This window comes from Perognathus longimembris, chromosome 11, assembly GCF_023159225.1.
Source record: "Perognathus longimembris pacificus isolate PPM17 chromosome 11, ASM2315922v1, whole genome shotgun sequence".
Taxonomy (NCBI): domain Eukaryota; kingdom Metazoa; phylum Chordata; class Mammalia; order Rodentia; family Heteromyidae; genus Perognathus; species Perognathus longimembris.
The window spans coordinates 54576051-54588299 of NC_063171.1; the positions used below are offsets into that span (position 1 = coordinate 54576051).

Genomic DNA, 12249 nt, shown 5'->3' on the forward strand with positions numbered 1-12249 from the left:
CTGACTTTCCTACTCTGGCTTTGGACCACGATCCTTAGATCTCAGCCTGAGTAGCTAGGATTACAGGCATGAGCCACTAGCATCTGACTCAACAAATCAGTTTTTAAGTACAGCGCATATTCTAGTAATTTGTTCATAAGATCAAACCAAGGGTATAACTTACCTAGATGAGGGGACCCTACCTTGAATAGAGTTGAATAGAGTCCCCTTAGCCTCTCAGTGTGGGGAGTCTAGACTAAGGCAGGCTTCAGTGAGGGGCTTCATGAGGACAGGCAAAGGATTGTACACAGCAGATTGGGATTGGTAAAGACAAAGCAAACAGGGTTTTGAAGTGAGGGTTCCAAAGAGTAGCAATCATTTGATGCTATCTTTTGAAAACTTGAGCATTTTAAACCAGACTTGCAACATTTATCTTCTTGGACCAGACTTTCTTGGAATAGTAAAGCCAGACTGATAAAGACGATGGAATTTTAATGTCATGTTAATGAAGATAATAAGCTCTGTGGGTGTAGATGGTTTCACTTCTCAGACCTACTTTTGGAGATCTTCCTCTCTTCAGATTCTGGGGAAAGTCTTCAGTTAGAAAGCATTTTCACTTGTTTCCAAACAAAATTTAAGTTCACTTTAATATTTTTTCCTCCCTTTAGAAAATCAGTCCCTGTGCTCTGTCTCCCAAAGGAAAGGGGGAACTTCATTTCTTCTAAAGATTGCAAATGTTAATCTGATTGGTTAGAAACTGAGGCCTCTATCAGACCACATTTTACTTACGTGCAGAACTGTGTGCTGTGAGCTAGTTGCCTCTTCCACTTCCACCCCACCCCTTCTCTTCCTTTTTTCTTTCTTTCCTCTCATGTTTGTTTGTCTTGAGGCTGGATCTGGATATGTAGCCAAAGCTAGTATCAAACCTCAGTCTCCTAAGTGCTGGGATTATTTTATATATATGTACCACCACACTTAGCTGAGGAATGTCTAAGAAAATTCCAGCTGTATTCACATTCCTAGATCTCGTTCCTTGTCCATGTGGCCAGCAGCTCAACCTGCTCTGACATAATTGGCTGCATTCCAGGTGGTAAAAGATTTCCCCACGCTTCCACATTCCCGCATCACTCACCAAGGAAGCCCTATTTTTGGGAGTGATGAGTTCATGCTGGATATGTAAGTAGACACACACTCCATGGATCCTTCCAGTATACTTTCCACCCTTTGCAATCATGCTTGGTATTGGGAGAAGCTGACCTGTATGATCTGATCTTTTATTATTGTTATATCTTTATTGACAAAGTGTTGTACAGAGGAGTTACAGTTTCATAGTAAGACAATGAGTACATTTCTTATCCAACTTGTTACCTTCTCCCTCATTTTCCCCCTGCCTCCCCTATCCCCATTTCCCTCTCCCCCTATGAGTTGTACAGTTGGTTTACATCATATAGTTTTGTAAGTATTGCTATTGCATTAGTTTGTCCTTTTTATCCTTTGTCTCCTGATTTTGGTATTCCCTTTCCCTCCCCTAGTTTCAATACACATATATACAATATCCAGGGTATTAAAATCAGTTACAGTGATATCAGGGGTAGAACCACGGGAAAGAAATACAAAAGAAAAAGGGCATGATTTCACATGGCATATTGAAAGCTACAACAACAATGATATATCACTTGTTTCCATATCTTGGAGTTCATTTTGCTTAGCATCATCTTGTGTTCATATAGGCATAGCTATTAAGCTATTGTGATCTTATGCTAGGATGGCTAAACATACAGCTCCCCTATGACCCGACAGCCCCACTTTTGGGCATCTACCCAAAAGATTACAAGGAAGACCACACCAAAGCCACTAGCACAACTATATTCATCGCAGCACAGTTTGTCATCACAAAAATATGGAACCAACCCAGAGCCCCTCAGTAGATGAATGGATCAGGAAAGTGTGGCACATATGCACAATGGAATTCTATGCCTCTATTAGAAAGAATGACATTGCCCCATACATAAGGAAATGGAAGGATTTGGAAAAAAAATCATACTAAGTGAAGTAATCCAGATTCAAAGAAACATAGACTCCATAGTTTGATCTTTTGCCATCCTTCTCCTAAGCAAATGGGAAACACTGGCTAAGATCAGAAGGAGAGAAAGGATTCAGGCTGGGGAATTTCTGTTTCCACTTCTCTCCTTGGTATTTCTTAACCAAGTTTGTTCCTGCCATGTGGCACTCTCCAAACAGGCCTCTCTATTCTGGATTCTCCTAACAATTCCATCTTCTTGTCTCTATAGGCTTCTGGGTAGAATGAGCTGCAACTAACCAGTCTTGAGATACTGCACTACTTGGTGATTTCCACGAGCTTTGCTCATGCTTTTGTAAGTAGTTTCCTTTTTTAAATTAAACTCTACAAAAGTGATCCAACTTGAGGGTGCCATTTCTTACCTGTTGGATCTAGCCCAGTGGAGGGTTTTGCTAGGTTATTAGTCATAGCAGGTGTTTTGCTTCTTAGTTGATTGTAGTCACATAATGACTAGCAAGTGTGGTATATGTATTTGTTGAATGAATGAAGACTGAATTATTAGTGGGATTTAAATTCCAATGTGTTCACTCCAAACTTTGAATGAGCAGTTGAGCCTCCCCACATACAATTAAGAGTTTGGTGGACTCAGATTTCTAAGGACTGCCACTTCCCTGAATTGCCTTAATGGCTCATGTTCAGACATTCCCATTCCCTATGGAGAAGTGTACAGTAACGAAGAGTATATAAAATACATAGAAATGATGAAGATTATGATACCCACCAAATGAAGGCTGATGTGATTTCTTCAAGTTGGAAATGAAAAGTACAGATCACAAATTATGAAATGAGCATTGAAAAACTTTATTTGTATAGCTTATGATTTTCTAAGCTCGATACCTACCACATGAACTCAAATGATACATACCAGTTTTGAATTTATGAAGTTGAAATGATCTTTATTACAACGAATACTGCATTAATCAGCCTCATATGACATACAAGGGGTAAATCTGGCATAACTACCTTGTCATTATATCTAGGGTCACTCACAATTTTGCAACCTCAGGTTGCAGAGTGGTTCATATGTTTATTATAGTTACATTTCCACTGTGCAGGTTGTTAGAGGAACTCCTTCCAATTTGACTTGCATGTCTCTGGGGATATTTTAGCTATCCCCCTGGAGGAGGCTTTCATGAAGAAAACTCAGAGAAATATGGGGCACAACTGGTTTCAAGATCCCTTACTTTGCCAAGCCTGAAGGGAGTTCCTAGTTTTTTATAAACTTCTCCATATTATATTGTTTCATTGTCCAAAACTCCAAGATCCTCCTCCCTGGATTGCCAAGAAGGAACATGGTCCAGGGGGAGTTGTGGTAGTACACTTCATCTTGACGTAGAGCTGTCCCTTTGATGATCTCCAGGGCACACTCTTCCTTTGGAGCTGCTTTGAAATTTACTATCCCAGAAACTGCTTTCATGGCTGTGTCTGTAGATAACAAAGAAAGAGTGGCGTTTTCTGAGACCAGTAGATATCTAAGGCCATATGATGGAAGACCTGTGGACCTACTCACAGATTGGTGGTTAGGGACTGTTTGTTAATGCTTGACACTCATAAGCCTTGTAGGCAATGCATGGGGAACTGGAGATGCTTAGTCCCTGTTGACCAAAGAGAAACATGCTACTAACAAAGACATGTCTTCCTGGATGGAGATTTTTGGGAAGTGATCCACCATGCATACCCAGGCTGTTCATTTTACATCAGACCAATTTACTCATTTTTGTTTTAGCAAGTTGTATTTTTCTCTGTGCATCATATGAGAGGGTGAATGGATCAATGCCTTACTGCTGTTGATACAGAAAAGGACTGGCCATGAGTGTTAACAAGAACATAAGGCCTTCAGCTGATGTATGTGGTATTTATAGGCTTCACCAATGACAAGTGCTTCATTAAATGAGAGTGCTAGTACATTCTCCCACTGCTTCTTAGTATTCATGAGTCAAGGAGAGCAGTATCCCATTTTACCTACAAAGCTAAGTAAGACATACAGTCTGATTTCCAGCCATTTATTCTAGTATATTGGCCTTACCTGTGTCTATGAGGCCAAGGATACAGAGAGTGATTGACACATTGACCTTCATAAGTGAGTGTTCATTCCTAATGGAAGAGAAGAATCCATCCAGAGCAAACTTGCTTGCAGAGTAGGGAGCAATCAGGGGATGAGAGATCTTCCCTAATGAGAGATTAAAGAAATTCATTAAGGCTGAGGACACGGCTCAGTGACAGGTTGTAGTACTTGCCTGGCATGTTCATGAGATTCTGCATTTAATTCTCAGTACAGCAAAAACAAAGAAAGAACAGGATTAACAAGGTGATCCATTTTAGCCCCTCATGGAGCTGGTCTTTATTTGTAGTAGGTTTTATGAGCCTTGAGGACTTATCTTTCCCTTTTGTGTCTTAGTCTTTCACTGTACTTTAAACTGTCCCATTGTGTTGAATTTCTAAGGGGAAAGTCTTAGTGTAGCAATGGAATCATGTGTCACCGGTATCACTGTATCAATGGGGGTAGACTGCAAGGAAGACTTTACTAGAGGGAATGGATAGGTTTTTAGTAAGAGAGGAAAAAGCGGAAAGTGACCAGGACTAGAAAATACGGGTTTTTAATTCATCCATGTTCGAGCTGGGGAGTCCAGGGTTTGACAAGAGCTTCTTGCCAACTCAGTGGCATGGCACTGATAGTAGCCTTTTCTTTTTCTTTTTTTGCCAGTCCTGGGGCTTGGACTCAGGGCCTGAGCACTGTCCCTGGCTTCTTTTTGCTCAAGGCTAGCACTCTACCTCTTGAGCTACAGCGCCACTTCTGGATTTTTCTATATATGTGGGGCTGAGGAATCAAGCCCAGGGCTTCATGTATGTGAAGCAAGCACTCTACTACTAGGCCATATTCCCAGCCCTGATTTTTCTTTTAAAATGAGCAATTTACGTAAGTATAACTGTCCCTTGCCATAGGTACTTCTGGTACCTATCAGTAGATACCTATTCAGTTATCTGAACTGTAACTTGGCTCATCAACTTCTCTAGTTTCTAACTACTTTTGGCTACTTGCCAGTGCTTTCCATTATTGTCTTTTACCTTACAAAAGTCTGTACTTGTTATCTGAGAGTACCTGCCATTACTGGAATCAGAACCTCCGTGTTTTAAAAAACAATATAATTATGTGATAAATCATGATGAAAGGATGTTTTTTCAGTAAATTTGAGAAAGTTGATTAGCTAATTGACAAACATTCTTTGTTTTATATCATATCAAAAAATTGTAGAATGATCTATACGGTATCTACCTCCCTGTCTTTAACAATGTAATCAGGTTTGTTCTTTTCAGGAGAGCAATTATCTCATAAAAATTATACACCTGTGGCCCCAATACTTGGGAGGCAGAGACAGGGGATCCTGAGTGTGAGGTTAGCTTGCCTACCTGGCAAGTTCAAGCCAGCTTGGGTTTGCATAGTGAGACTCGCTTTCAAAGAAGAAAAAAATGATCATCTCTCCAAGATTTCCTTGCTTTAGTTGGTCATGTGATATCGTTCTGGCCAATGGGCAGTCTAACAGGTATACATTCCAGGAAAGACAATGATTTACTGATTTCAAAAAAAAAAAAAGACAGATCTGAGTGTCATGAAGCTTTTATATTATGTCCTTTCCCCTTTTTCCTAAATGAACTTCTATGCAATGCTTAGAATCATAGAAGAGCTGGAATGAAAGCTTAATATTGAGGATAATAAAACAAAATGTGAAATGGGCTTAGATTCTTAAAGAAATCCCAAGACCACCAAACCAGCCCTGAATTTATTACTCGACAAAAAAAGGTATTTCTGTTTTTACCTACTATAGGTGGGGTTTAATTATAACAGAATGTAACTTCTTACTACCAGAAAAATAATTGAACTAGAGCAAGAAGACAATATATACAAACATTTATTACATCCTTTTAAATGTATGGCCATTCTAACAGAATAGAAAAATATATGCAGGCAGAGAATGCTTTATAAAATGCAAAAATTTTAAATGTCAGACAATTACTATAGTAATACTACCACACAGGACAAATAATAAACCAGACAGAGCAGCTTAGACAGATAGACAGAAGCTTGCTACTCTGAATTTTTTAATTTTAACCAAAACTTTTATAAATTGAAAAAATACAAACCCATAATTTTAGGGAATTATTCCAACTTCATCTTAAATCATGGGATTTGGGTTGGGATCACTCATAGTCACGTTCCAGGAATAAGTGTGTGACCTACAGGATGTCCAACCTGAGCATCGTATACCAGCAGATATACTGGCCGGTCCAGAGATGGCAAATGGCCCAAGTAAAGCTATAGCACACACTAGTGGTCATGTAGCCAGTACTTAGTTCTCCTGTCTTACTCTAACAGATCCCCAATTGAACTCATGCTGCTACCTGTTGCAAATATTTCTAGTATTCTCTCAACATAGATTTTCCTCCTTTATTTCCTCTTTGATTTGTGTCTGTATCCGTGGTTATCTGGAATAAAGTTCACATCTCACAGTTTTCCTCAGCCAGATATGGCAAAGTGATTAAGTTCTGTCCGATAGAAATGTATGGGACATGTTCTTAAGGGGCAAGTCAAACCCTCCAGTCTTGGTCCTTTTTCTCTTGCAAGGTAGGTTAAATGACCATGGCTCCAAGCAATCTTGGACATTAGGTGGGAGCCTTGATTTACATCATAACTCGTATAACCCACTGTTACTTGGTTATTTTGACCTTTTGCATCTGGAAGCTGAATTTAAACCGTATGGATAGTTCTCCTCATTTCTATGTACCCCCTGTGTGAAAGTAAATATGATACCATCTCTAATCTATAAGATTGTATAATATACTTGCATGCTTTTTTTTGCATTTTCATTTTTTTAAATTGTCAAACTGATGTACAGAGAGGTTACAGTTTCATACATTAGGCATTGGATACATTTCTTGTACTGTTTCTTACCTCCTCCCTCATTCCCCCCTCCCCCTCCCTCTTTCCCTTTCCCCCCATGAGTTGTTCATTTGATTTACACTGATCAGTTTTGCAAGTATTGCTTTTGTAGTCGTTTGTCCGTTTACCCTGTGTCTCTCGATTTTGGTATTCCCTTTCAGTTACTTGCATGCTTTTTATTCATTAGTGATATAGAAATGGCCATGTAACCCATTTTGGACCAATAAGACTTAAGGTGAATGTTGTTGGATTGACTCAAAAAAAAATTTTTTTTCTGGGAGTGTTTCTGAGTGTAGCAGTGTGTGTGTGTGTGTGTGTGTGTGTGTGTGTGTGTGTGTGTGTGTGTGTGTGTTAAACTGAGCTCAGGGCTTGGGTACTATCCCTTAACTTATTTTTCAAGGTTGACACTCTACCACTTGAGCCACAACCCATTTCTGATGCCCAGCTTCTTTTTCTTTTGACAGAAATGTTGTGCATAGATATGGGGCTGGAATTGCTGCAGCTAGCTCTCTGTTCGCCTGAGCATAAAGCCACACATGGAGGAGAGCAGAGCCAAGAGAATGATGGTGACATTGAGCATGAGCCAAATCAGCTGGGAGGCCCATGCTACATCTTAACTCCAGTTCTGTCAATAATTTTCCTTATTGCTTTAAGCCAAAAATAGATCCAAATTATTTCTAGGAATGACATGGTGCTTAAAAGTATTTATACCTGGGTCGCCTGGGTGTGAATCATGAAGATTTCATTTCTCAGCTATGATTAGTGGGTAGTAGTATTACCAGGCTGAAACAACCCCTATAATGCACTAGCACAACCTCTGGCACATATAAAACATTCAGAGAATGCTCCTATTGTTAACAGAATTAATATTCAAATTGGTGAGAAAAATATGAGCTATTCAAAAAGTCATGCTGGGACAAATAGCTAATTGCTTGGAGAGAAGAAGGATGCCATTCTAATAAATGAATTTAAATTGCAGTAGAGAGTGTATGTGGAATAATAAAGTAAGATATAGATGAATTTATGATGTAGAGAGATTCTTTGAAAGCATGAAATCAAAGGCATGCACTATGAAGGCAGATATAAGTAGGTTTGCATATACATATTTTAAAATTGTATACAAACAATATATCATATATAGCACATATTAATATAACATAACATATTAATGTATAATTTATATTATATAACACAGTACATGATATATATTATATAACATAATTAACATATCTTATATATAAATATATTTTTAAAATTATATATATATGCAGTTTAAAAACTGATTTTTCACATGGTGTCCCATGCCTACTACCTCAGGCCTTGGGAGACTGAGGCAAGGAGGATCAAAAGTACATGGTTGATCTCAGCTATGTAGTGAGACCTAAAACAAAACTGGACTTGTGGCTTAAATAGTAGAGCACCTGCCAGGCCCTGACTTCAATCCTTAGTACTGCCAAAAATCATGCAAAATGAAACCTAAAACAAACTCAAACCCAAACAATTAAAACCCATTAAAAACCTGCAGTATCTTAGAAATACTTAGCATCATATTTCACATACTTGGAAGAGACTGTTTTTCTAGCCTTAGAAGGCTGGCTCAATGACAGGTAATGTGCACACTGGCTTGAACATGTACTATGAAGTGAATAACACAAGGATTCTAATTGCAACCACTGGATTTTTTTTTTTTTTTTTTTTGCCAATCCTGGGGCTTGAACTTAGGGCCTGGGCACTGTCCCTGAGCTTTTCTGCTCAAGGCTAGCACTCTACTACTTGAGCCATGACAACACTTCTGGCTTTGGAATCAAACCCAGGGCTTCATGCATGCTAGGCAAGCACTCTACCACTAAGCAGAGTTCCCAGCTCTGCCATTACGATTTTGAATCACAGGTCATATAAGGTTGGGGCTGAGGTGTCCATTAACAAGCATGGAAAGGGTCAAGTAAGCAGACAAGTGACCTCCAAAAAATAAGCAGGAATAAGAGGCAAACTTTTAGCACAGAAGTTGGAGCTATTATTGTTGTTGTTCTTATATTTCTCTAAAAAATCATATATGTGTCACTTTAAGGTTCCAGACTTAAATCATTGCTCAGAATTGCAAGGTTTATCAGTGGGAAAACCAGGAATCAACTTTGACTTTAGTGGTTCACACTTTCAATACTAGATGGTTTTAAATCTACAGAGACCATGAGTCTTTTTTAATTTAACTTTATTTTTATTATTTTGGAAGAAAAGTTATAGCAAAATCCATCATATCTTCCCCTTTATAAGCACTTACATAACACTTTTATGATCAGACATGTTATGAAAATAAGAAAAATGTTTGGATTTTATAAAGTGGTTTGGGGCGTATACTGTATATTAAAACACACCCTCAGAAGGGACTGAGAGGCATCTTGTAAGCAAATATTATTTCTGCTTGAGAACAGCTTAATTTAATTATGTAGAATTCATTATGAAAAGGAAATCCTTAGTTTTCAGGACTTTGTTTGTTTTCCTCATAGATTTTTGGATTTTAGAATTGCAAATAAATGTTATGAGCCAGTTTAGGCTCACTGAAAGAAGGCTGGAACCCATCAAAAGAAGCAGAACAGAAAAATCTTCCACTCTCAACAACTTTGGCACAATGAATTAAAGGCAGTTTCCTATTCACAGGTGTTGTTCTTAAACATTTTACCACACAATGCTAATTAGTTTGCATGAGGAACTCTCTGCATTCTTTTCTCCACAAGATGTATTTAGTAGTTTTTATCTTATGTATTTAGGAATTTATTTTATAAGTTTAAGAATATTTAGATGAAAAGGACAAAACTGCTTTGAAATTCCCAATTTGTACACTTTTGAAAGTGTTATGAGAGTAAAAAGGTCTGAGCAACATGGAATGAGCAATTTAAAGCAAGTTATTAAATTTAGCCAGGCACTGGTGGCTCACATCTATAATTCTAACTATTCAGTAGACTGAGATCTGAGGATTGTGGTTTGAAGCCAGCCAGGGTAGATGAATGCTGAAGATTCTATCTCCAATTAGGGGCGGGTGGGGGTGGGGGGTGGGAAATGACACAACAAAACAAGCAAACAAACAAACAAAAAAAGGGAAGTGTAGGTGTGGCTCAAGTGCTAGAGTGCCAGGATTGAGCTTAGAAGCTAAGCAAGAACTTGAGACCCTGAGTTCAAGTCCTACTATTGGCAGACATACCAAAAAAAAACAACAATAAACCCCCCCAAAAAAAAATTTAAAAAAAAATCCCAAGATATTAAGTTTTGCTTTTTCAGCTTTAGTTGAGATTCAAAGATTGAGAAGACTAGGAACTGTCAAAACGCTTACACATTCTTTAGGGAGGTTCTAAAGTATCTCTGTGTTTACCTGGGATGTGATAACACAAATGTTAGCAATGGTTTACAAGGGACCAAAGTTGAGGAGTTGGGAGTTAGAGGAAATGAGCTGTGTTACATTGATCTTCCAGAAGGGTGTGTGTGTGTGGGGGGGGTGTCCCTTCAGTTCAGTCCTTGTAAGAGAAATTTTGGAGGGACTTGTAGAGAGCTTGTCCCCAAGGGTCTGGCAAGGGCCAATTGTGTTTACTCAAGAGGAATTTCCTTTGTGGGTGGACTGAAGTGCAGCCTACACCCTTCTCATCACCCTGGAACCTCTTCCAATCCTTGCAAGTCCATGATACTTTTCTCCTGTATTTGCATTATATTCCCTGGACCTGCAGGAAATAATATAAACAACTCCTGCCAAATCACAGGAAAAACTAGTAATACTCCAGAAAGTGTATGAGAAAGTAGCCCAGGCAAAAAACAGATAGGAACAGATTTGATCATCAGCCCGGTGATCAGAAAGCAGAAGCTCTGAATGGCTGCCCAGGCCAGAGGAGGCCAATGCTCTCCTAGCTGGGGACTAGCCAAGGAAGACTTGTTCTACCTCTTCACTGCTCTGTATTTTTCGCTTGTCTAGGTCCAGGCTAGAGGGAGTCTGGTGAGAAAAGAAGAGGTAAGAAAAGAGAAACATGTGTTGCTCTTTCCTACCTTGGATTTCCCACCAGCAACAGGTTCCATCTTGAGATAGGAAGCTTTTGTTAAAGTATTCAAGACAAGACATTTTAACATTTTAACATAGACCATTCTTGAGACTGGAAGTAGCCAGAGGGCCTTATATTATCCAGAGTGGCCAGAAAAAGATTACAGTCTGTACTATATGATGTGCAGGTTCAGAGAGGAACAGCTTCTCAAGGAGCACGTGTGGACAGGCAGTAAGTAGGATGGAAGGACCTTGTCTCTTCCCCCTTCTCCCCAGGGTTCCCTACAAGATCTGCTTGTGTACCATTAAAAAACTTGTGTCAGAGTATGAACTTCCTGAAGTCAAATGGATGTGATTAAATATACTGCTCCAGTATGCATGAAATAATCATAAAAGTGAGGGGAAGATATGTCTGAATGCTTTTGTCCATGATCGAGTTTTGGTTTATGTACCAAGAAGGGCCCTCACAGCAGAGTAGACATATGGCAGCTAGATTCTCTTCTGGAAGCTTTAAACCACAGAGCAGCAGAACTTATGGTGACATTTTCTTTTATGAAGCAGAATATGAGACAAGGGGCCTGACATGTGTGAGTGTCGACATGGTAATTAATGGGACAGAATGTTTGTAATTAGCTCTGTCCCAGAAATGCTGGGACGTAGCCACTGTAGAAATAGCAAGAGCCAGAGAGCTGGCAGACAAGCTGTGCACTGGGCCTTGTTAGCTGAACAGAAGAGGTCAAACGGAGGCCTTGGTGCTTGTGTTTATTTCTTCCCAACCCTCTCTGCTCAGCACCCTTGCTGAGATTTTGAAATTATGTCCATTTCAAAGGTGAATTTTCAACTGCCTTAATTGAATGCTCAGAACCAAGTGTCTAGGATTGGAAAGGCTCATTCTTGCCTTCCTTCAGACAGGGACCCCAGGCAACCGAGCTGCATATCCCATTACTGGATGCACATCGTTCTTCCAAGGCTGGAAAGTCATCCGAGCGCCTGTCCCCGCCCCTTTCTCGAGATCTTCCTAAAAATCTTCCCTTGTAATCGCAACTCTATGGTTCTTTCAGGTTAAGTCAGGTTCTAAAGATAAATCTGTCTTCTCTAGGCCTTGAGGAACTGAGATGTCACAGTTAGCATTGAGTCAAGTCCATTGATAATGGAAGCAATGGGGGCAGATGGGATGGTCCAGGGAGAGTGTGTGGAGAGAACAGAAAAATGTTAGGATTGAAGAATACCAAGGAA

General features: G+C 39.4%; 1 protein-coding gene across 1 annotated transcript in view; it reads right to left on the reverse strand.

The window, feature by feature from the left end:
• Positions 1–2021: 2021 nt before the first annotated feature.
• Positions 2022–12249, reverse strand: part of Hsd11b1 (hydroxysteroid 11-beta dehydrogenase 1) — a 53515-nt gene continuing 43287 nt past the window's right edge. Inside the window, exons 6-7 of the mRNA XM_048357758.1 lie at positions 4086–4229; positions 2022–3484 (exon numbers count right to left, since the gene is read on the reverse strand). Coding sequence (XP_048213715.1) covers positions 3267–3484; positions 4086–4229 — 362 coding nt within the window. The 3' untranslated portion in view covers positions 2022–3266. The remainder of the gene's footprint in view (positions 3485–4085; positions 4230–12249) is intronic.